This window comes from Eretmochelys imbricata, chromosome 2 (genome assembly GCF_965152235.1).
Source record: "Eretmochelys imbricata isolate rEreImb1 chromosome 2, rEreImb1.hap1, whole genome shotgun sequence".
Classification (NCBI taxonomy): Eukaryota; Metazoa; Chordata; order Testudines; family Cheloniidae; genus Eretmochelys; species Eretmochelys imbricata.
Genome location: NC_135573.1, coordinates 186,415,222 through 186,440,707, shown reverse-complemented (window position 1 = coordinate 186,440,707; position 25,486 = coordinate 186,415,222). Strand labels below are relative to the sequence as shown.

Here is a 25,486-nt window from a genome sequence, read left to right as displayed (position 1 = left end):
ATAATGCCTGCAGCCTTGGCAAGAGCTGGCACCTGGCCTGCCAGCATCACAAAGGCGTCACCAGAAGCCATATCATCAAGTAGCGAAAGAGAAACACACACCAGACCTGCAAGCTGTTCTCAGGCAGGCAAGAGGAGGATGGGTGTAGTTAGGAGAATACAGAAGTGGGTGCATCTGTGTGTGGGAAGGGTGGTGGCAGAGAATAACTAGGGTGGGACTGGCTAGGCATCCGTATGTCTTCACATACGTCTCCACTATAAGTTAAGGCTTGTTCAGGGCCACTGCATGTATAAATTATTTGGCATTAGCTAAATTTACCTCCCTGCTGTGAAACCCGGTCTCAGGGAGAAAACCCATATCTGTTCTGGGTGCACTGAAGCCATGGTTTGTTTAGATGAGCAAATCAAACAAGAGTGTGAAGGGTGTGACTGAGGTGTGAAAAATCCTTTAGGGTTACATTTCTGAGTGCTACACTTGCTGTCTCAGCAGGGTGTTAGATTAGCACCCGACTGAGAACATCTAAAATAGCCCTTTGGCTAAAAGGTCTGCTTTTGACTTGTCAGCAGTAATGCCTGTAACTCAGGGCACCTCTACATAGAGGGATAATGTGCTCTCCAGAGCTGTGATTTCTAAAGCACACTAACATTTTGCTCATTAATTGATCTGTAGTCCCCTTGTGCATTTTAACATGGTACCACAGCACTTCATTAAAGAGCACTAAGGAACTTTTAGTGCACACCAGCATGGTCTACATGGACCAATTAATGCCTAACACATTAGTGGATGTAGAAATCATGCCCCCGTATTGCACATTTCTGTACCATAGAGACAACCCCTGCAGGCTCTTAGCATGGTCTAAAAGTGGTTAGCATGAGTGTTTGTAACATCATATTGAAATGAGCAAGCAATTTGACTGGAAAGATGAGAAATATAAACTAGGTTTGCTCTTTTCACCAGGCATGTGGTTCATGGCCACTACTGATTGCAAAACTATTTATATATATATATATATATATATATATATATATATATATATATAAATGTGTGTATATTTACATTTATACACATATACACTACAGCACTGGTCACCAACCACCCCAACCCCCAGCCCTGAGCCCCCTCCAGGAGCCAGCACCCCAAACTCTCTCCTGCACCCCAACACTCTGCACCCAGACTCCCTTCCAGAGCCCACACTCCCCACCTCCTGCACCCCAACCCCCTGCCCCAGGCTCAGCCCAGAGCTTCCTCCCACACTGCAAACCCCTCGGCCCCAGCCCAGAGCCCACAACCCCTCCCCAACCCCAGCCCCAACCCCCTACCCCAGCCTGGTGAAAATGAGTGAGGGTGGGGGAGAGTGAGTGGGGCGGGGCTTTGGGGAAGAGGCAGGGCCTCAGGGAAGAAGCGGGGTAGATCCTGGGTTGCTCTTAAATCCAAAAAAGTGATCTTGGGCATAAAAAGGTTGGAGACCACTGCACTACAGGGTAGAATGCTTGATAATCACTGATGTGAGAAAGAGTGTGTTCCCAGCAGGGCCGGATGAACTCTCCTGTGGGCCCGGGGCTATTAGACTTTGTGGGGCCCCTGTATACAAGTCGTTTTCCTGGGCCGGGAGTTTGGTGCAGGAGGGGGCTGCGGCAGGGAATTGGGATGCAGGAGGGGGTGTGGGGTTTGGGAGGGAGTTTGGGTGCAGGAGGAGATTCTGACCTGGGGCATGGGATTGGGGTGCAGAAGGGGTGCGAGGTGCAGGCTCTGGTTGGGAGGTGCTTACCAGAGCGGCTCCCAGACAGCGGCGCAGCAGGCCTCAGGCAGGCTGCCTGCCAGAGCTCCACGCTGCTCCTGGAAGAGGCCGGCTGCTAGCCCTTCTCTGCAGTCTCTGGCGGGGAGGAGGACAGCATATCTCCGTGCGCTGCCCACGCCCGCAAGCGCAGCCCCCGTAGCTCCCATGGGCTGGGAAACAGCCTATGGGAGATGCGGGGACGGTGCTGGGGGCAGAGGCAGTACGCGGAGTGGCCTCCTCCTGCTCCCCCCAGGGGCCGCAGAGACATGCTAGCAGCCGGCCACTTCCGGGAGTGGAGTGGGGCCACAGCATGCAGGCAGCCTGCCTGAGCGCCCCACTGCACCGCGGGACTTTTAGCGGCTTCAGGATAGGTTGTAGATCCTTGACGAGCTTTCATCCAGACCACACCACACGATCCATTGTCTACAGCCAACCACCACACGATCCATTGTCTACAGTCTACGATACAGTCACATTTGCGCCAACCCCTCAGACAGAGACAAACACCTATAAGATCTCTATCAAGCTTTCTTACAACTACAATACGCACCTGCTGAAGTGAAGAAACAGATGGACAGAGCCAGAAGAGTATCCAGAAGTTACCTACTACAGGGCAGGCCCAACAAAGAAAATAACAGAACGCCACTAGCCGTCACCTTCAGCCCCCAACTAAAACCTCTCCAACGCATCGTCAAGGATCTACAACCTATCTTGAAGGACGACCCATCACTCTCACAGATCTTGGGAGACAAGGCCAGTCCTTGCTTACAGACAGCCCCCCAACCTGAAGCAAATACTCAACAGCAACCACACACCACACAACAGAACCATTAACCCAGGAACCTATCCTTGCAACAAAGCCCGTTGCCAACTGTGTCCACATATCTATTCAGGGGACACCATCATAGGGCCTAATCACATCAGCCACACTATCAGAGGCTCGTTCACCTGCACATCTACCAATGTGATATATGCCATCATGTGCCAGCAATGCCCCTCTGCCATGTACATTGGTCAAACCGGACAGTCTCTACGTAAAAGAATAAATGGACACAAATCAGATGTTAAGAATTATAACATTCATAAACCAGTCGGAGAACACTTCAGTCTCTCTGGACACTCGATTTCAGACCTAAAGGTTGCAATATTAGAACAAAAAGATTTCAAAAAGAGACTCCACAAAGAGACTGCTGAATTGGAATTAATTTGCAAACTGGATACAATTAACTTAGGCTTGAATAAAGACTGGGAGTGGATGTGTCATTATACAAAGTAAAACTATTTCCCCATGTTTATTCCTTTTCTCCCCCCCGCTGTTCCTCAGACGTTCTTGTCAACTGCTGGAAATGACCCACCTTGATTATCACTACAAAAGGTTTCCCCTCCCCCCACTCTCCTGCTTGTAATAGCTCACCTTACCTGATCACTCTTGTTACAGTGTGTATGGTAACACCCATTGTTTCATGTTCTCTGTGTACATAAATCTCCCCACTGTATTTTCCACTGAATGCATCCAATGAAGTGAGCTGTAGCTCACGAAAGCTTATGCTCAAATAAATTTGTTAGTCTCTAAGGTGCCACAAGTACTCCTTTTCTTTTTGTGGATACAGACTAACACGGCTGCTACTCTGAAACCTGTTAAAATGCAAGAATGGCTTGTAAGACAAGACAATCATAGCAGAACTTCATTGTACTATGTATTTTATCTCTTTTCATTTAATATGTATTGTTCTATTGTGGCAATTTAAGTTCCAGAATGGTGGGAGCATGATAACTGTTACTGATTCTGTTTGGGTGTTTTATTTAAATGGGGTCTGGGAAGAGAGAGAAGAATAAATAATTAACATATATAGGAATCAAAGTGCTCAGCACCTTTGAAAAGCTGGTGTAATGTTGCTGCCCCTAATAATCAGTCCAATGTATCTTTATATGACATTACTGGGACATAAGCTGCAAACAAGATTACAAACAAGAACTAGATTTGAGTGGAGTCCAAGTTTAATTTCTGAGACGAGTGACATCTCAGCTCACTTTTATTGTGATATTTTAATTCCAGCCTATGATTACAAAAGTATCTGAAAACAGCCGTAAGCTGCAAACTTCAAACATAAATAATTAACATACAGAAATAATTCCAAAACCAGATATACGTTCCTAATTTTTTTAAAAATATTGCAACACAGAATGCCAAACATGTACTGTTCTTTAATTGCCAATTTTCAGGAAAGGCCCAAGATCCAAATGAAAAAGGTGCACCTATATTTTAAGTACAATTAGGTATTTAAATAGATGTGTAAATTGGCATGAAAAATTAGATTTGGGCATCTAAATAGTCATCTGAACATGCAAATGCCTGATTGTGCTCGCAGCTGTAGTAATGTGGAAATGTAGACACACAATTACATGCTTGGACTTTGGCTCTCTATTTTTCTGAAAATCTGACCCTTAGAATTTTAGTTCAAAGTATTTGTAAGATACTTTGATATGCATACTAACACAAAAACTTATTTTCATATTGTTGGCAAAAATACAGAAGTAGCATTTTCAAAGTGACATAATCAAGCGGCTTACACACCCCCAGGCCTCCAAAATGTATTGATGATTTAGACAATTGAACATACACTGTAGCCTGAGACAGGAAAAAAATCACCTTCAAATTTAAAGTGAGTAGCTTTTCATGCAAATAAAATTACATACCACTTTTTGTGGTCAATTCCTACCTTGTGTCCTTGATGTCACTGGGTACCCTTCTGACCAAGATAACCTGCATCACCCTGGAAACACTGGCATACATTACAGACAGACAATCTACAAATGGTATATAGAGCAGTTTTGATACTATTGCGTACTTCTCTACTCTAGGGCCCAATTCTCCATCTCATTAATGCCAGTTTTACACTAGTTTAACTCCAGTCAATTCAGTGGATATACTCCTGATTTATAGTTGGGTGAGAAGAGAATCAGGCCCCATATATTTTCACACATAACCATTTTTAAAAGAAGAAAAATAGACAGGATGGCATCATACTACTGCTTTTCTTTGTGCGGTTCAGCTGAATGCTAGCAATGCTTACTGAACAGTGACTCAGGAGTTAGGGATTCTACTCCCACCTCTACTATGGACTCTGGGTTACCCTGGGAAAGTCACTTAACTTCTCTGTGACTCAGTATCCTCGTGGTAAAATGGAAACAACACTTGACTGCCTGCCTACACCTCACAAAGACACCATGAGGCTAAATTCATTCAGATTTGAAAAGTGCTTTGATATCCTTGGATAGGAGGTGCTACAGAAGTGTCCCACCCCTTCTATCCCTAGCTATGCACCCCTAATCAATTTCAGCTATCCCTAACACAACCTCTGCACCAGGGGGGCGAGTGCAGCGGAAGTAAAGCCAGCGATGCTGGTTCAAGGTTCTCCTCCCATGCTGGCACACCATTTGAACATCGTTTTAAGGTCATATTGCACAGCTTCAGCAGTGCACAGTGACCTTAGCATGACCAAGGACCTGACCCTTGGCAAGAACTGACCGTACTTCAGAAAAGCTTCTTCTGGCTCAGAAGTGAGAGTGTTACCAATTAAACTGTCCTAACACAGTGCACAACACAATTTATAACCCCAATGGCATACCCAGCCTTTCCTGCCTAGCCTAGTTTATTAATGTCTGGTGGCAAAATTTTTATAAGGCTCTATGTTCTTTGGGAGCATATATTTAATTGACTTTCAAGGGACTGAGGTTCCTAAATCGCTCTGGTGCCTTTGAATATTTTATCCTGTGTTAGAAATTAACGGATAATGGGTACCATGTCATGTGTAATATAGTAGAACATATCTAATCAATAACATTTTACATGTACAAAAAGAGTCAAGGACCCAATCCGGCTCCCATTGAAGTTAAAGGCAAAACTCTCCTTGATTTCAGAAGGAGCAAGATCAGGCTGAAGTGAGAAAAAAATAGGTCATAGTGTAATAACTACAAAAACAAGAGCTGAAAATATGCCTGGCTAACTTGTAATACAAAACTGCTACTAATCCTAAACCTATGTCTACACAGCACACCTTACAATGGCACACCTGTGCCATGGCAGCTGTGCTGTTGTAAAGTGCGCTGTGTGGCTGCTCTTTATTGCTGGGAGAGAGCTCTCCTGGCAACAAAATAAAAACACCCCCCACCCCCATAAAGGGCGGTAGCTTTGTTGACAGGAACGCAGCTCCCGACGACGAAGCGCTGCCCACACCGGCATAAAACTTTTGTCGTTCCTGGAAGTGTTTATTCACACCCCTGAGCGATAAAAGTGTGAGCGCCAGTGTAGACATAGCCTAAGACTTTGCCCTTCCTTTGTCAGAGGAGCTGAAAACACAGTTCAACCGGAAACAATTACCACAAAAGCAGTGTTTTGTTTACCTTAGCCTATTAAATGAAGAAGACTTGGCCATCTATCAGACTCTTTCAAACTAGTAACTATGAGGTAACTTATTTATCATTTCAACTTAAAATATAAAATCACGTATAAGAGATAAGAGAAAAATTAAACTTACTATTCATAAGGAGTAAAATACTACATCTCAGCCAGTAAAAACAGCAACAAAAATACCCTCGCCCACCCCACCGACTTCCCCATAACCTCAGCCCTCCACAGGATTTCTATCAAATAGACTTTGTGTTTCCCTGATCTGGAGCCAGCTCTGTTCCACACGAGTCTTTCAGTGTAAACTATTCAGGCTGCCATTGGTACCAAGAGAGATAAGGTGGGTGAGGTAATATCTTTCATTGGACCAATGAAAGATAGTCTGCTGGTGAGAGAGAGACAAGCTTTCAAGCCACACAGAACTCTTCTTCAGGTCTGGGAAAGATACTCCCTGTGTCACAGCAAAATTCACGGTGGAACAGCTTGTTTAGCATAAGTAGTTAGCACATATTGTAACGGACCATTCAAGGCAGTAGCCCATTACATTGGTCCCAAGAGATAGACATGGCATCCAGCTATAGGCCACTGGAGGCTGCTTCTTGTACTAGGTTGATCTTCCATAGCTGGCTACACCAGTTTTAGACATACTAGTGGTGTACAAAGCAACTGCAACAGAGTGCAGGATCTGGACTATTGTGCTTACAATAGATGTAATACACATATATTCAGCATGTTAAAAGATATCCATTCAAAACAGATTTCTATCACCTGAGGATGTAAAAAGACGTGATTTCTGCAATATATTAACAAGCCAAGCTCAAGAAAAATCAATATTCATAAAAGACTATAAAAGGGTGCTTGCCATTTTTCCTCTGTTCTCTTTGGATCCAGATTCCCCTGGAACACCTGTTTCTCCGATTTCACCCGAATTAATTGGATACAGCAAAAGCAAAATGTGAAAATGGGCTGTTATATTAAAACAAAAATGCGAATAACTCAAGAAATGACTATTGCTGTTTATTCTTCCATTCATACATCTCGCTTTTAAGGACAGAAAACCTGGTATGAAATAGGTATATACAAAAAATACATATACATACAAGTATCACTATATGTTGTGTGTGGTTATTCTCTCTCTCTCTCAAACCCAAACACGCACACACACAGAATGATTCTTTCAGAACATACACATTTTGCTGAGTCAATGGGAAACATTTAAGTTCTTGTTCCTTCCTTCCTCTTTAGTCTGCCAACACTCTACAACTCACGTTTTTTGATGTTATTTAATCATGTAAATCATTTTTGCTTGACTCTCCATAATTTCTTGCAACTGTGAAAATTCAAATTGATTAACAATAGTAAAAATTCTTTAAAATAAACATTGATATTATCAGTGGAAATTATAAAAAAATAAAAATTTAATTCTGCCAACCCTATCCATAACTACACCCAGGGACAGCTCAGTGTTGTGATGCAAACCCCCAGCATACAGTCCCCATATCCCGTCATAACCCCTGTGCAGTGGAATCTTATTGGTCTGGCTGCAGTCACGGCCCCTGTGCCTGCAGAAGAGCAAGGGGAGATTTGCCCCTAACCTAAGTGCTCTGGAAAATTATTGATTTTTAGAGATGGACCCAAACTAAAAGTCTGAATCTGAACATGTCTGAACTTTGAATGGGAGGAGGCAGGTTCACAATCCAAACTCAGATAAGGATCAAAATTTCACAGCTGGTCTCTATCTCTACTATTGGCTGAACCAGTGTTTCCCAAACTTGGGACGCCGCATGTGCGGGGAAAGCCCCTGGCGGGCCGGGCTGGTTTGTTTACCTGCCGCGTCCGCAGGTTCGGCCGATCGCGGCTCCGACTGGCTGCGGTTCACCTCTCCAGGCCAATGAGGGCTGCGGGAAGTGGCGCGAGCCGAGGGATGTACCGGCCGCCGCTTCCCGCAGCCCCCATTGGCCTGGAGCAGTGAACCACGGCCAGTGGGAGCCGCGATCGGCCGAACCTGTGGACACGGCAGGTAAACAAACCAGCCCGGCCTGCCAGGGGCTTTCCCTGCACAAGCGGCGTCCCAAGTTTGGGAAACACTGGGCTAAACCGAAACCTGAGATCCTGTTCTGAATTTTGCAGCTTAGGCCCTTCTCTAACTTAATTGGATGTTGGCCCAATATTGTCTTTACTTTAGTTAAGTTTTAATTAAATCAAGCAAATGCTCCATATTGCATGTTATTACAGTATAAAAGTCATAGAGGAGATATAAGAACTTTTTATCTTTTTTTAACATTATTTTTCATTGGCACTTCCATTGAAAATTCTCTTTGTTTCGCACTAAGATAAAGAAAAAAAAAAAGACAATATCAAAATACTCTTCATGTCAGGTTTATGTTGGCATCTACCTGTGAGACAGTTTACAAAGTACAGCATACCATGTTGAATATTTCACTGTGTTAACTCCCAGCTGTGTAAGATTATTGGCATGGACCAACTATCTCCTTACTAGATTTAGGGCATGGCTACACTTTCAGATGTAGAGTGCTGTGTGTTAAACCAGCCCTCGGAGAGCACAGTAGGGAAAGAGCTACAGTCTGTCCACACTGTCAGATTCAAGCGCACTGGCGTGGCCACATTAGCAGCTCTTGCAATGGCCACAGAGAGCAGTGCATTGTGATAGCTATCCCAGGATGCAAGTGGCTGCCATGTGCTTTTCAAATGTAGGGTGTGGGATGGAGTGTGACAGGGAGTGTGTTGCGTGTATGTGGGGGGAGAGAGAGTGGGTTTTTGGGGGGCTGAGAGCATGTCAGCATGCTGTCTTGTAAGTTCAGACAGCAGCAGACCCCCCTCTCCCCTCGCCTCTCAAGCAACATTCCACATGAATGGTTGCTTTGTCCCAGAGCAGATAAGCAGCCGGCTGTCAGAAACGGAGCTTTGAAAGGGCATATCCGCATTCCTACAGCCGATTCCAAACAATGACAAGAGTGGCCATTTGACTTAAGGGGATTATGGGATGTGTCCGGTGGCCGATCAGAGCACAGTAATGCAATACCTTGTGCACACTGACACTGGGGCGTTTCAGCCGAGGCGCACCAAGCGTTATGCTTCTTGTGGAGGTGGATGCCCTGCAGAGTCCAGATGCTCTAAGTGCCTTGCCAGTGTGGACGGGTCGTGAGTTAGGGCACCTGGGACTGCTTTAATGTGCTCTAATTCGCAAGTATAGCCATGCCCTTAGACTCCCAGAGCCAGACACTGCTCAAAGACAATCAACTAGCTGGAGAGCTACCCTAATGGGACTGGTGGGCAATACCCTAGTGCAGAAGAATCCCCTGGTGGTGTAAAGCTGAAGTATCTGCTATATCAGCTACTTCCCCCAGGATAGCGTGTTTGTCAGGGGAGAACTAGAAGTAGGGTGGATTATGACTAGAGTGTGTCATGTTCTGGTGATCTCTGTCTGAGGAGATTATTCCTGCCAGTGCAGCAAAGGATAAGACAATTTGGCACCACTGAAGTCAATGGAAGCAGGATTGAAACCTTAGGGCTTGGCTACACTTGCGAGTTACAGCGCAATAAAGGAGCCCCGGGGGCACTAGCTCACTACCTGTCCACACTGGCAAGGCACGTAGAGTGCTCTGACTCTGCGGCTAGAGCGCTCCTGGTGATCCACCTCGGCAAGTGGAATAAAGTTTTGTGCACCCCCGCTGGAGCGCCGCCACGCCAGTGTGGACACCCTGGTCTGTTAGTGTGCTCTGATCGGCCTCCAGAAGTGTCCCACAATGCCTGTTCTAGCCACTCTGGTCATCACTTTGAACTCTACTGCCCTGCCCTCAGCTGACCAACAGTCAGACACGCCATTTAAATTCTCTGGGAATTTTGAAAATCCCCTTCCTGTTTGCTCAGCCAGGCATGGAGCGCTCTCAGTGAATCTTTCCAGGTGACCATGCCTCCACACACCAGGCGATCCCCAGTATGGAGCAATGGCAAGGTGCTGGACCTCATCAGTGTTTGGGGGGAGGAAGCTGTCCAGTCCCAGCTGCGCTCCAGCCATAGGAATTATGATATCTTCGGGCAGATATCAAGGGACATGATGGAATGGGGCCATGACCGGGACACACAGCAGTGCAGGGTTAAAGTGAAGGAGCTGCAGAATGCCTACCACAAAGCCCGCGAGTCAAACAGCCACTCCGGTGCTGCCCCCACAACCTGCCGTTTCTACAAAGAGCTGGACACGATACTTGGGGTCAATTAAGTGATTAAGGCAAATCAGACAGATTGCAACCACTTGTCCCTCCAGCGAGAGAGTTTCCATCCCCCGGGGAAGCTCGCATATCCTAGTTCAGACTTGATTCTCCAGAGACCAACAGACACAGAAAGATCTTTTGGCTAAATAGCCTGAGTTCAACCTGACTCAGGGCCTTTGTTCTGATCCAGCAAACAGACAGGAATTCCTGGCCAACGCGGGAGGAAGGGGCAATCTGTAGGGAAGTGGTGGAGGGCTTGACATCGACCAGAGCCCTTGTGGAGATGGGGTGGGATGATCTCTGGTAAGCTTATTAGCATGCATGCAGCAGGTTGTTTTATTGTTTTTAATATGTTTTCTCTAGAATATGTTCCCCTCTATTTGACACTGGTGAGACCTCATCTGGAGTACTGTGTCCAGTTTTGGGCCCTGCACTACAAGAAGGATGTGGAAAAATTGGAAAGAGTCCAGTGGAGGGCAACAAAAATGATTAGGGGACTGGAACACATGAGTTATGAGGAGAGGCTGAGGGAACTGGGATTGTTTAATCTGCAGAAGAGAAGAATGAGGGGGGATTTGATAGCTGCTTTCAACTACCTGAAAGGGGGTTCCAAAGAGGATGGCTCTAGACTATTCTCAGTGATAGCAGATGACAGAACAAGGAGTAATGGTCTCAAGTTGCAGTGGGGGAGATTTAGGTTGGATATTAGGAAAAACCTTTTCATTAGGAGGGTGGTGAAACACTGGAATGCGTTACCTAGGTAGGTGGTGGAATCTCCTTCCTTAGAAGTTTTTAAGGTCAGGCTTGACAAAGCCCTGGCTGGGATGATTTAATTGGGGATCAGTCCTGCTTTGAGCAGGGGGTTGGACTAGATGACCTCCTGAGGTCCCTTCCAACCCTGATATTCTATGATTCTATGATTCTATGATAATGCTTTTACCTTAAAAATAAATGTGCTTACTTAGAAAGAGTTGGGTGATAACTTACAACTGTGGCAGTTATGCTCTTTGTAGCCTTCCAAGAGAAAGCAAAGCAGAGACATTGCCTGTGTGTGCCATCTGTCTTGCTGGAGAACTCACAGTGCAATCAGGGAACTGTGCAGCCTGGAAATACCCTGGTCAGAAGGGAGAGAGATGTGGGTCTCCACCCAAGAGAGGTGATGGCTGGGGAGCTGGAAGCCTGAGAGCAAGTGCCCTTGCTGGACCACAGAGGGGGAACACAGCTGCAGTTGTCCTGAACTGTGGCACTTTGTACCTGAGATTACTTCAGGTGACTTTGAACAAGATACCATATAGTCCAGGGCTTAGACGATTGCAGTATGCAAAAGAAAGGGGGAAAGCAGTGCCTATAAAATAGCTTACACATGGTCAGGGCACCATGCACTCTGCAACCTACCCCTTCCCAGAGAGTTGGGCAGCACTAAGCTTTCACTTAAAGAAAGTTTTCACTTAAAATTTTCACAATACGATTTTGCGTTTGCACTCCAGAGCAGGGGTGCACTTAAGTGATGGGCAATTTCTTAGCTGAAGCCTTCCCATGCAGTGCTGATTTCAGTGTCTGTGTCTTTGTGCAGCTGGGCGTGTGTGCTGGAGGAGGCTTGATGGCCTGGTTCAGCAAGACAATGTAAGGAAGCCCAGGCTGGTGGAACAGGTGGGCTCAGTGGTACCCCAGTACATCAGGTGGTACCCCAGAGGGGGGTCACTTGGCTAGTAATAACCAAGGCTGGTGGAGACCAGAGTATGGCTGTAGTGTAACAAGCCATGTTGGACTTATAATTATTGATGCAGGATATTATCATGACACTGATGTAACCATAAATTCTGTTATTAAATATGAAGTCTGAATGGTATTTACACAATTGCTCTAAACATGCCTAAAAAGCTGAACTTACAAGCAATTTACTACATCTGAACGGTAACAAAATGTTTATAAGCATTTGATAAGGTACTTACAAATTGGACTGTACCCAGGGGTTCTTAGACCCTTGTTGGTCAGCTCCAACCTGGTCAGGCACGTATTAGCAATGAACCCTTTAAGAGTTTACTTTTTTATACCCTTTAACAAGCAATGATGTCACTGCCAATTACTGACTTCAGCTAAAAAACAACTGGAGAAAATTCACCTTTATTTTCAGTATTAATCCAGATAAAATTTATCATCTCCTTTTCTCCTCAAGGCCTTTCCTCCCTATCTCTTCCCTCCTCCTTGGTGACCAACAGTTTTCCCTTTACACCTGGGTTCACATAGGCCCTAAAATTGGAGATAACACTGTTAAATGGGGTGGGAAGGGCCATGCTGGCTCTTTTTAAGACAGATTCTCTGTCTTATTTAAAACCATCTTCAATCACTGCTGTTGGTCAGAGGCCTTCTGTTTAGAAGCTTCCCTTTATTTCATTAGTCTTGGAACCAGACCTCCTCCATACTTCTTTCCTTCTCATCTTACAACTCATTACTTTCAAGGCCTTTTACTTGCTAATTAGGGCTTTTCTTTACAACACACATTTCTCTAACCAAGCTTAAGCTAATTCTAATGTCTTATATTTATTCTCTGAGCAGGCTGGTGGAGCCAGAGCTGCTGAACCAGGGCTGCTTAACACACGGACATTCGGTGCATGCTTGTACACTGGCTGGGAGCATCCAGACAGGGAGCTAGAGCAGCAGAGCATTTTAAGGCACTCGGGGTCACAGGACAAGTGGTGGCAGAACTTCTCTCTGGTTTGGGTCACACCCCAAAACATGACACCCGCCTTGCTTCATTATTCCACCCTACTACCAGTGTGGGACCTGAGCAGAGAGCTGACTCTGCAATACGTTATTGCATGAGTAGATGAATAGCCCAAGAACATTTTGCAGTTCAGCCCAGGAAATGTTCATTTCCCCTGCTGAGTGGCAGCTGGTTGTGTAGTTGCTGTGCAGTGCCAATACCACAAAAGGACAACAGAAGAAGTAGAAATCTTTTTAAGGAACAATCAGGGTCAGCTAGAAGAACATATTCACTTTCCATGGCAGCATACACTCAGGTAAGAGAGAATTATGCTTTATTCAGAATTTGAAGGTGACACCATAGAAGAGGGATATTTACTAATGGTCTCTTATGTATCTAAGGAACTCTGTAGGTACCAACCTCCCGGTATCGGAGTTGACATTTAAGGTTCTTAAAGGTGACAGTATAATGGGTAACAACCAAGAAACTAGAAAAGGGGAAGTTTAGGTTAGTCATTATGGAGGTGGAGGGGAGAAATCTTGCTGTGAGACAAGGTAGACAGTAGAATAATTTGCCGTGAGAAATAATTAAGCACCACCACCATAGATCTTTAAGGACACATTGAAACACTCATGGATTTAGTGTGTAGGACAGTCCAGCACTAGAGCAGAGGGATGGACTGAAGGACCCGTCTACCCTGTCATCTGATAGTCTTTGGGTATTGTTTTTATTTTAGATTTGTATTAAGATTTTACAAATACACAAGGTGCCAGGGTATATTATTGCCCAACATGGTCCAAAAAACAACCACCACACAACATCAATCTACGCAAGTCCCTTTAATACAGAGAAGATGGCAGAGAGGAGAAAGGAAGCGAGAAAGCATGGTGTGGAAGGATGATCTTATGGTATAGACACTGACCCAGAAGATCTGATTCATGGTTTGCCACAAACTTTCCATGTGACCCTGGGCAAATTGCTTGATCTATCTATGACTCAGCTTCCCATCTCTAAAAACTGGGATAATTAATAAATAAAGGCAGGCTTACCGCACAGGGGGTTGTGGAGATACATGTATTTATGTTTGTGATATGCTTCTCTAATATGATGATGTAAGTCAGATAGATGCACCTCCACAAAGACGAATAAGTGCTTCCAAATATGTTCCCTTGCGACAAGCCACCAATAAGCGAAGTAGCAGTGATACTGGCAGTGAATTGGTTAAACTATAACGAAAGAGAAATGCGGTCACTATCTACAAGTCTCTTATTAAAATACCAAGAAGGGAAAGGAGTTGTTTTAAGGAAAGTTAAGGCTGAATACCAAGAAAGATTTCTCAATTCCTATTAGATGGTGGAATAATCCCTCAAAGGAAGGATTGGTTGGAATCCCCATTACTGAAAACTGGGGCAGACAGTTCTGGAAAAGACAGGCTGCAATGTACCTCATTGACAGGCAGATGAAGTAGCTGACTTAACAAGTCTTTCATCTCTAATTTCAAGGATGGCATCCTTCAAATGATCATACAAACAACAACAAGGGAAAGAGGGGCGAGGAAGTAAGTAGGTGCAGTATTAAGGAAAAATGAGAGGGTGGAATTAACAGTCTTACAAAAGGGCAAGATAATGAATTCCATGTGAAAATTTGTCTTCAACAGAACATAGAAAAGAAAGCTGAATGATTAGAGAGGAGGGAAGACCCTGTAGAAAGAACTACTGACAAAGAGCAGGTAAGATAAACTCAGGGAAAAAATTGAATCTATATGAATTGGCCCATCCAGTCTACATGCATCTTAAAAGCATTCAAGGAATTATCCAACATACATATTTCCCACAGAAAATTAATTTCTAAAAAGTATGGACTGCTCGGGGGAGGTCAGCAGACTGGGGGAAACAAATGTAGCAGGGGCACAACCAGAAATTTTGTAAGGAGGGGGCCCAACAGTCTCCCCTCACTGCTCAGCCCAGAGCACTCCCCCTGCTGCTCCCCCACCCCAGTCCTGAGCTCTCTCACACAGCCTCTGCAACCAGCCCGCACTCTCCGCCCTGCACCCAGCTCCACACACGATCCCCTCCTGCTGCCCCATACTTAGCTCCACACTCTTTCCCTCACATTGCCCTGCACCCAGCTCCGAGATCTCCCACCTGCACCCAGCCCAGTGGTCTCTCCACCCCCACACCCAAGCTCCTACCAAGAGGGGCAGTCAAGCTGAATAGCACCATCCCTACCAGGGGCCAGGCAGTTCTGGGAGACTTCTTTTTCTCTGCTTCCCTAGGAAGCACCAAAAGCCCAGATCCAACCCTTCCACCTGTCTGGGGTTTCCCAGTGGCCCTGCTCCTCTTCTCCATAGATGCAGGAAAGATGTCAAAGGTGTGGGGGCCAAGCAGGAGCACGAGCTCACAATGCCCCTCAAATTTAGCCTGGCTACCCGCTGTCATCCCAGCAGGGAAGGAGCTCTGCTGTTATGCCTCCCAGCTCTGGTCAGTGGCCAATAGGGGGAGAGGGGGGAGCTGGGCCCTCTAGACATCCCCCTGACCATTTAACAACTGAAATAGAGTTCACATTTTCAAAAAAGAAAAGCGGAGTGAGCCTAGCAATTATCATCCTGTAAGGCTAACAACAAAACACCAACCACCTCAATGGAATTATCAAGCAATCAATGGAAATTAGGTGCATGAGTGCTTGTAAAAATCCCATCAGGAGCCTATCTGTATCTTTAGGCACCTAAATACCTTTAAATTTGATCCTTTGGGACTTAGGAGTCTAAGTCCCACTAACTGTCAATGAGACACAAGAGAGACTACAGACCTATATCAGGATAACTACGCCATTTGCTGTGAAAAATCCACATTGCTAAACGATGTAATTAGGTCGACCTAACCCCTCGTGCGTCTCCCATTGACATAGCTACCACCTCTTAGGGAGGGGGATTAAGTACACCAATGGGAGAAGCATCATCACGTAAGAACTACAGCGGCACACCGGCGTCAATGCAGCATTTTAAGTGTAGACCTACCCTAAGTTACTTTTGCAAATGGGACTTTGACATCTAAAACTCTGCGAGCCTTTTAGCGAAATGGTGGAAGCGGCACAGCCGTGTCACTAAAAGCTGCATAGTGTAGCCATAGCCTAAATCCTAAAAGTGACAGTCGTAGTGATTTATCAAGTCGAAGTGTCTTTCACAGTGGATCCAGGGGGTAACCTCTGGGGATCTTTGACTTCAGTGTAGTGTCTCTGGCCTTGTGAGAGTTCAAACAGCAAAGAGATGGAAAACTTTCCTGTGTCTTTGTTTTAGTCCTTCATTCTGTCTCTCAGGCTATGTCTACACTACACAGCTTTTAGCGACACGGCTGTTTGTCGGCTCTCCTGCCGACAAAAAACTTCTACCCACAACGAGTGGCGTTCGCATTGTTGGCAAGAGACCGCTCCTGACGACAATGCACTGTTCACACTGGTACTTGCCGCGGCAAAACTTTTGTCTTGGGCGGGGTTTAACACCTCTGAAAGACAAAAGTTTTATCATTCAATTGCCAGTGTAGACATAGCCTAAGTCCAAAGGACAAGCTTCCTTGCATGTAGCATTTTCAAGGTGCGATTCATTAACCAATCCTTTGTATTGCACTGGTTCTTGACGGCCCACCTGATTTTGACAGTTCTTCTGGACAGGCAAGGGGAATCAATCTTCCCGTCTGAGTTCACAGGTTTAAAACAAACATTTTCAAAAAGCTATATAGCAAAACTTACATATTTCCTTCTAGCATGGCATAAAGACAGTACAAGTGAGATTACTGCATCCAGCAACTGACAAGCATTGGATAGAGTCTAAATACTACATACATTCTTTTAAGACTGATACCTATTTTGAGCAACTCAACACACACAAGTGAACTGGTCTGGTCTCCAACTAGGAGTTTGTCCATTCTTAGATAATGCCTGCAGCCTTGGCAAGAGCTGGCACCTGGCCTGCCAGCATCACAGAGGCGTCACCAGAAGCCATATCATCAAGTAGCGAAAGAGAAAAACACACTAAACCTGCAAGCTGTTCTCAGGCAGGCAAGAGGAGGATGGGTGTAGTTAGGAGAATACAGAAGTGGGTGCATCTGTGTGTGGGAAGGGTGGTGGCAGAGAATAACTAGGGTGGGACTGGCTAGGCATCCGTATGTCTTCACATACGTCTCCACTATAAGTTAAGGCTTGTTCAGGGCCACTGCATGCATAAATTATTTGGCGTTAGCTAAATTTACCTCCCTGCTGTGAAACCCGGTCTCAGGGAGAAAACCCATATCTGTTCTGGGTGCACTGAAGCCATGGTTTGTTTAGATGAGCAAATCAAACAAGAGTGTGAAGGGTGTGACTGAGGTGTGAAAAATCCTTTAGGGTTACATTTCTGAGTGCTACACTTGCTGTCTCAGCAGGGTGTTAGATTAGCACCCGACTGAGAACATCTAAAATAGCCCTTTGGCTAAAAGGTCTGCTTTTGACTTGTCAGCAGTAATGCCTGTAACCCAGGGCACCTCTACATAGAGGGATAATGTGCTCTCCAGAGCTGTGATTTCTAAAGCACACTAACATTTTGCTCATTAATTGATCTGTAGTCCCCTTGTGCATTTTAACATAGTACCACAGCACTTCATTAAAGAGCACTAAGGAACTTTTAGTGCACACCAGCATGGTCTACATGGACCAATTAATGCCTAACACATTAGTGGATGTAGAAATCATGCCCCCGTATTGCACATTTCTGTACCATAGAGACAACCCCTGCAGGCTCTTAGCATGGTCTAAATGTGGTTAGCATGAGTGTTTGTAACATCATGTTGAAATGAGTGAGCAATTTGACTGGAAAGATGAGAAATAAAAACTGGGTTTGCTCTTTTCACCAGGCGTGTGGTTCATGGCCACTACAGATTGCAAAACAATTTATATAGTATGTGTGTATATTTACATTTATACACATACACACTACAGCAGTGCTCACCAACCGGTCAATAGCCATCTCCGGTGCGGCTGCCGCTAAGACAGGCTCCCTGACTGCCCCGGCCCCATGCCGCTCCCAGAAGTGGCCAGCATGGCCCCGTGGACGGGGGGGCAGGGGTCTCCCTCCACACGCTGCTCCTGCCTGCACATACTGCCCCCGCACATCCCATTGGCCAGGAACGGGGAGCTGTGGCCATTCGGAGCTGCAGAGCCATGTGTAGAGCTATGTGCCACCCGCCCCTACACCCCACTCCCCCAGGGGCCGAAGGGGCGCATTGGCCCCTTCCAGGAGTGGTGTGGGGACGGGCAGGCAGGGAGCCTGCCTTAGCGGCAGCCATGCTACACAGCCAACTGGGAGCTGCCGGAGGTAAATTCTGCCTGGTGGGAGGCTGCACCCCAATCCCCAGCCCTGAGCCCCCTCCAGGAGCCAGCACCCCAAACTCTCTCCTGCACCCCAACACTCTGCACCCAGACTCCCTTCCAGAGCCCACACTCCCCACCTCCTGCACCCCAACCCCCTCCCCCAGGCTCAGCCCAGAGCTTCCTCCCACACTGCAAACCCCTCGGCCCCAGCCCAGAGCCCACAACCCCTCCCCAACCCCAGCCCCAACCCCCTACCCCAGCCTGGTGAAAATGAGTGAGGGTGGGGGAGAGTGAGTGGGGCGGGGCTTTGGGAAAGAGGCAGGGCCTCAGGGAAGGGGCGGGGTAGATCCTGGGCTGCTCTTAAATCCAAAAAAGTGATCTTGGGCATAAAAAGGTTGGAGACCACTGCACTACAGGATAGAATGCTTGATAATCACTGATGTGAGAAAGAGTGTGTTCCCAGCAGGGCCGGATGAACTCTCCTGTGGGCCCGGGGCTGTTAGACTTTGTGGGGCCCCTGTATACAAGTCGTTTTCCTGGGCCGGGAGTTTGGTGCAGGAGGGGGCTGGGGCAGGGAATTGGGATGCAGGAGGGGGTGTGGGGTCTGGGAGGGAGTTTGGGTGCAGGAGGAGATTCTGACCTGGGGCATGGGATTGGGGTGCAGAAGGGGGTGCGAGGTGCAGGCTCTGGTTGGGAGGTGCTTACCAGAGCGGCTCCCAGACAGCGGCGCAACAGGCCTCAGGCAAGCTGCTTGCCAGAGCCCCACGCTGCTCCTGGAAGCGGCCGGCTGATAGCCCTTCTCTGCAGCCCCTGGCAGGGAGGGAGACAGCATATCTCCGTGCGCTGCCCACGCCCGCAAGCGCAGCCCCCGTAGCTCCCATGGGCGGGAAACAGCCTATGGGAGATGCGGGGACGGTGCTGGAGGCAGGGGCAGCATGCGGAGCGGCCTCCTCCTGCCCCCTGCCAGGGGCCGCAGAGACATGCTAGCAGCCGGCCGCTTCCAGGAGTGGAGTGGGGCCACGGCATGCAGGCAGCCTGCCTGAGCGCCCCACTGCACCGCGGGACTTTTAGCGGCACAGAATTGGAGATCACTGCCTTTGATTTATTTTTGCAGGGCCCCCCCTGAGCCAGGGCCCTTGGCTGCAGCCCCGAAAGCCCCTGCCTTAATCCGGCCCTGGTTGGCAGGGCAGTATATCACCTGTTACCTGCAACCAAAAGCAGAATATACTCTACAGCTATGTTTCTGGAAGCTTGGTAGGCACAAAATAGAGCAGGGCTGTGGTTGGGACCAGAGGAAGTAGACTATGATAAAATGAGCTGGAGAAAAAAAAAGGAAGAAAGACGGTTTCAGAAAGAAGCAGAAGCTGATTTAATGTTTCCTGTATTATACTGGGGCAAGTGTTTGCGTGAGGGGTTGTTACAAACATTTATAGCTAGTTCAGTGTTTCTCAGCCTCTTCAAATTAGGGAGGCCTTACTAGGGATCAACATTTTTCAAAATGCCCTTACGTTTGCAATAAATATAGCAATGATAAGCCTCTAGAATTTACCTGTGTGTGTTTCAAGGGGCTGACCGAGAATCCCAACTGCAAAGGGTAAGGGTGTGCAGGGAGAGGGAGATTCTCTTAGCTTTAGGCTGTAATAACATTTTCAACATCCTCCCTGATTGCCTTTCATAACACAAACAAATAAATAAATACCTACTGGTACTACTAAAAAGAAAAGGAGTACTTGTGGCACCTTCGAGACTAACAAACTTAGAGACTGGTACTACTCATCATAATGAGCCTTCCTGGGCGGGTACGAACCACCAGTTGAGAGGCGCTGGCCTAATTGAATACAATGTTACCATAAGAGCCAATTTTTCAAAAAAGAGGCGCCTACTTTATGTACACAAAATAGGAAGCTGTGGGAGGACACAAGGAGGTGACTACATACACACACATTCCAACTGCATGTGCAATATGGGTAAGTGAGTGTACAACCATCCGCCTGGGTCTGCAATTCCCCCCAAGACTCAGCATGCCCTATGGTGTGAAAGCCACTGTCTGTCAAACACAGCTGTTCGTGCGGTATGGTATTGAAACTTTCCAAAGGAACCCACAAGCAGAGTGGTTAAGCTTGTATCATTAAGAGAGGGTCAGCGCAGCTGAGGCCCATAAAGGGGGAGAGAAAGTTAAAAAAACCCACAAGTTCCCTATCTCAAAATAGTGAATGTCAAACGACACACCTGGGGATCAAATGCAGCATAGAGATGAGGGAGTAGCCAGCAGATGCTGTTAAACCTCAAGATTCAGCTTCAGGAGTTAGCCGTATTTACAAGTTCTACTGATCATATATTTGGGAATAGCTGGATGAACTTACCCCATAGATCAGAGTAATACGTGACTTACTGTGTGATGGGCAGACGTCCGAGAGAAGCCTCAGCATCATGAGACCAGGCAGAGCAGAGAAAAGATCACTTTTCCTATGGTGTCAGAGAGAATGATTTGAGCGTTACAGCCGTTGTTCACCCTGCCATCCAGGATGTTGCAATGTCCATCACAGAGCTGTGTAACCAAATAAAAAAAATCAGATCAGATGAGAAGGGCCCATCATAATTACCTAGTCTAACCTCCTGCATACAGAGGCCATTGATTTCTCTCAGTAATTTCTACAGCATCCCCATACCTTGTGGCGGAACTAGTGCATACACATGCAGTAAGGAAGAATGTATCATATCCCTTTAGTAAACTGTTCCAATAATTAGTCCCACTGGAAAAGATTTACAGCACATTTCCAGTTAGAATTTTTCTAACTTCATTGGCGCTTACTATGCCTTTGCTAGCAACAGATTTCTTCTCCCCATTTAAGTTTTCATAGAATGATCAATGCATAGAGACTACTGAATTAAAATACAGCGACGCAGATGTGGCTGCTGTTTGGGCTCTGCAGGCCAGCCCATTGATTTAAGTGAGAATGCTGCCTGCATTGGCACCTCAAGAGCAGGCTAAGGGTGATTTCTGCTTATTACTAACATTGCCGCACCTACTCCCAGCTCTAGCTTTGCAGCTAGCAGCAGTCAGAGAACCCTTCGTCATTAGCTTTTCTCCAGCCTGCTTTCCTGTGTCAAAACCCCAAAGAGGTTTTAAATGTGTAAGAGGACTTTTCATGTCAAATGTTTCGGAGTAGAGCAGGTTTGAACTTTGCACAGTGAGATGTTGTAAAACAAAGCCACAGCTTCCAGGTAGCACAGAAAATAGCTGATAAATTATTACAAAATAAGAGCTAAACCTCCGGCTGCATGGCAGAAATCAATCACCAATGACTTGGCATTACAAGGAAACATCCTCTGTGGGCAAATGAATTCCTAATGGTCAATAGTGCAGTTTCTTGTGACTTCTGCTGAACTATCTGAAGCCTTTGTCTTTTACTACATTTGCACAGCACCTAACACAACGTGGCCTGATCTAAACTGGGGCCTCTGGGCAACACTGCTATACAAATGAACAACAATGAAGCATGCAAATTTCCAATCTACCTTTTCTTTTTGTTTGTCAGAGGATGGTGGGAGCATGATTCAGGGGGTAGCTCCTCTGAGCTGGAGATTGGTTTGAACACCAGTAAATTGCCCCTTCATCATGGGCTTTCACAGGCCATTCTTTCTGTGTTATGTTACCGGGCTTCTGTGTCATGTATTCTTGGTATACAAAATTCCTGTGAGTCTCCTACATTTTAAAAAAATGGTTATTTGCAATCAAACAAAGGCACCAACCCATTAAAATAACACATGCTTTATGCAAGCAGTGTGGGCACCTCACTGGTTTTTAATCATTCCCCACAAACAGAATTGGTTGTAGAAATCCTTAAATGCTACATCTACCAGCGCTCAGAGTGTCCTACATTTTATGCTGACGAACAGATTTATTTAAGGCATTATTTGTGGGGGCCAACTCTTGATTCACTGTCTCCAGGAAGAGAACTTGCCTTGCTCACTTAACTGTATTTTGAAGGTTGCTAGATTTACCTCTCTGATAACTATTTTTCCTCCTTTTATATTTTCTTTTGCAAGGCAATCACTCATCATGACCCAGGAATTTCCTGAGGTGACGACTGAATTTACCTATGATGAAGCAGCTGCTGTTTGTGACCAAGTAAACATCCAGGAGTTTGGGAAAGTATTTCTGCCAGCCTTATATGCCCCTGTGTTTGTTCTTGGCCTGGTGGGGAATCTCCTGGTGGTTTTTGCCATCGTGAAGGGCAGCCGAGAGAAGAGCATCACAGACATTTTTCTCTTGAACTTGGCTATCTCGGACCTGCTCTTCGTGATCTCGCTTCCTTTCTGGACTTTCTATGTGATGCGTGGATGGATGCTTGGGAACATTCCATGCAAAATCATCTCCTCGCTTTATTATGTGGGTTTCTTTGGCGGCATGTTTTTCATCACTGTCATAAGCATTGATAGATACCTGGCCATAGTTCGGGCAGCATTTTCTCTGAAAGCCAGAACAGTCAGCCATGGCTCTCTTACCACTCTTGGGGTGTGGATGGTGGCCATTTTAGTCTCAGTGCCACAATTTGTGTTCACCCAGGAGACAGAGGAACAATGCACCGCTAGGTACCCTGATGATCTTAAGGAAATCTGGCCTATTTTCTGCAATGTGGTAATGAATGTCTTAGGGTTCCTTATCCCAGCCTGTGTCATAAGCTTTTGCTATTTTGGGATCATCAGGACATTGCTCTCCTGCAAAAATCACAAAAAAAAAAGAGCCATCAAACTAATTTTAGTGGTGGTGGTTGTGTTTTTCCTCTTTTGGACCCCATACAATGTACTGATTTTTCTGGAAACTTTAAGACACTATAAATTGGTTAACCAATGCCACGAATTTATGGATTATGCAATGCATGCGACTGAAACACTAGCATTCAGTCACTGTTGTCTCAATCCATTTATCTATGCTTTTGCTGGGGAAAAATTTAGGAAGTACCTTTGTCATTTGTTTCTAAAGTGTTGCTCATTCATGTGCCCCTGTGGGCCCTGCCACCAATACCAGGCTAGCTCTCTAACTACCACTCCAGAAAGCATGCTAAGCAGCAACCAGACCCAGAATACCAGTGACCAGGATGCCTCTGCCCTTCTGTGAAAGGTTTTGTTAGCATACCTTTAGAAATACACCTTGTCCAGGCTTCAGAAGAGTAGCCATGTTAGTCTGTATCAATAAAAACAACGAGGAGTCCTTGTGGCACCTTAGAGACAAACACATTTATTTGGGCATAAGCTTGCATGGGATATAACCCACTTCATCAGATGCATGGAGTGGAAAATACAGTAAGCAGGAATAAATATACAGCACATGAAAAGATGGGAGTCAAATATAACATGTGAGTGTACCTGAATGCCAGGTATTTCTTTTGCTCAGCATTAATTATTTTTTAAAAGTACAGCTTTAATGATGACAACTGAACAACACATAAAAACAATATTGCAGAGGAGTTAAGAAAAAAAGAAAAAAACAGCACCAGGAAGAAAAGAAGAATTTAAGGACAGATAATTTGATAGAAATGTAGACAATAAAAGTGTGTTTGTGAATATAAATATACCGCTATGCATACACATGCAGACTTTTAAGGAAAAAGCAATCTCTGTAAAGTCAATGGTCCAGCTGATTGACAGTAATGGGGAATATTTGATATACTGTGTATTGGGTTACTCTTAGAGGCCAGTGTAAACTGAGGAATGCCTTTGTTTTTCCACTCTTTCTGATACAGCAGCATGTTCTGTTATACTGTATATAAGTATATTTTTGGTTTGAAAGCTCTTTGGGGCAAGAACCTCTTCTTATGTCTTATGGGAAGCACCCAGTACATTTCTAAAGCAGTGTGTAAAGAATTTTTTTTTATTTCTGGATTACTTATTGCTGGTTGCTACAAGTATTTTATTTGTTAATGCATAGCTAATAAAATACTAATGGTTTTAAAAAGTTCTTTTTAACTATTATTATTAGTTTTGTACCAACAATATGCTCAGCACTATACAATATGTAAAAATGAGGACAGAGACTGGCTTTAAGTTGTTTTCTGATCCAAAACCCACTAAAAATCAAAAGGAGTCCTTCCATCGACTTCAATGGCTGTGGATCACGGCCTTACAGCCCTAAGCCCCAATTCAGCCGAGCACTGCAGCACATGCTTAAACGCTTTGTTGAATAAAAGCTGACACACAGAAGACATACCTGGAGCGGGGATAAGTAGGTTGGGATATTTTTGAAAGCATCATCATTTAAGCTATAAACTTAATGATTGAGTTCACACCAGCTATTCAAGAGTAGAGGAAATGGGCCATATTCAGGGCATTGTAAATATATGACTCTTAATCATGCCCCGCTAATCACTTTAAATATCACATTGGACTGTTTTTAAGAGATTAAAGCAACTCCAACACCACAGTTTTCTGGAACCAAGGATACATGTGAACCCTAAAGTATTTACAGATTTCAACTTTTCTGTCTGAAGTCTGAGTGTGTAAGGAGCATTTTAGATCTGTTGGATTTATGGCATGTACTACCTGCCCAAGAGTCAGCTAACATATTTTATGCATTGCACTTATAAAAATGATCTGCATAAATGGCAACACAATAATATATGAACAGTATATAGGTAAATGTGATGAGTAACAAGAAGTAGTGCAATTAGAATCTTAATCTCTTCAGAGTTCCAATACAGTTCCAATACAGCTGAGCCAGTGTCTGACAAAACCAAGGATACAGTCCTGCAAAATGAGCCCACGTCGGTGGACCCCTGCATTTTCATGGATCCTCGTTGATACAGCTGGTCCAAAAATATGTCTAATTTTGAACAGAAATTTTCTTTTCCACACAAAAAAAGTTCCCATTTTTCAACTAGCTGCATTCATTGGCTTTCATGGGGCTGTGGGAGGGCTCAGAGATCTGCCTATGCAGAGTCAGTTGGAGAACTGGGACCCAAAATTCTGGAGCTCATCACCGCTGAACCGCAAGGAAGTTAGGATCTGGACCCACCTATAAACAT

The 25,486-nt window shown here is 45.5% G+C and overlaps 1 protein-coding gene across 2 annotated transcripts; it reads left to right on the top strand.

The window, feature by feature from the left end:
• Positions 1-13,335: 13,335 nt before the first annotated feature.
• CX3CR1 (C-X3-C motif chemokine receptor 1) lies at positions 13,336-24,314 on the top strand. 2 transcript variants are annotated; one of them, XM_077811114.1, is made up of 3 exons: positions 13,336-13,437; positions 14,779-14,850; positions 22,512-24,314. In XM_077811114.1, the coding sequence occupies exon 3, from the start codon at positions 22,525-22,527 to the stop codon at positions 23,581-23,583; it is 1,059 nt and encodes a 352-aa protein (XP_077667240.1). In that variant the 5' UTR covers positions 13,336-13,437; positions 14,779-14,850; positions 22,512-22,524; the 3' UTR covers positions 23,584-24,314. The 2 variants fall into 2 exon arrangements, with proteins under 2 accessions (XP_077667240.1, XP_077667241.1); XM_077811115.1 differs by lacking the exon at positions 14,779-14,850 and having other exon boundaries at positions 13,351-13,437.
• Positions 24,315-25,486: the final 1,172 nt, after the last annotated feature.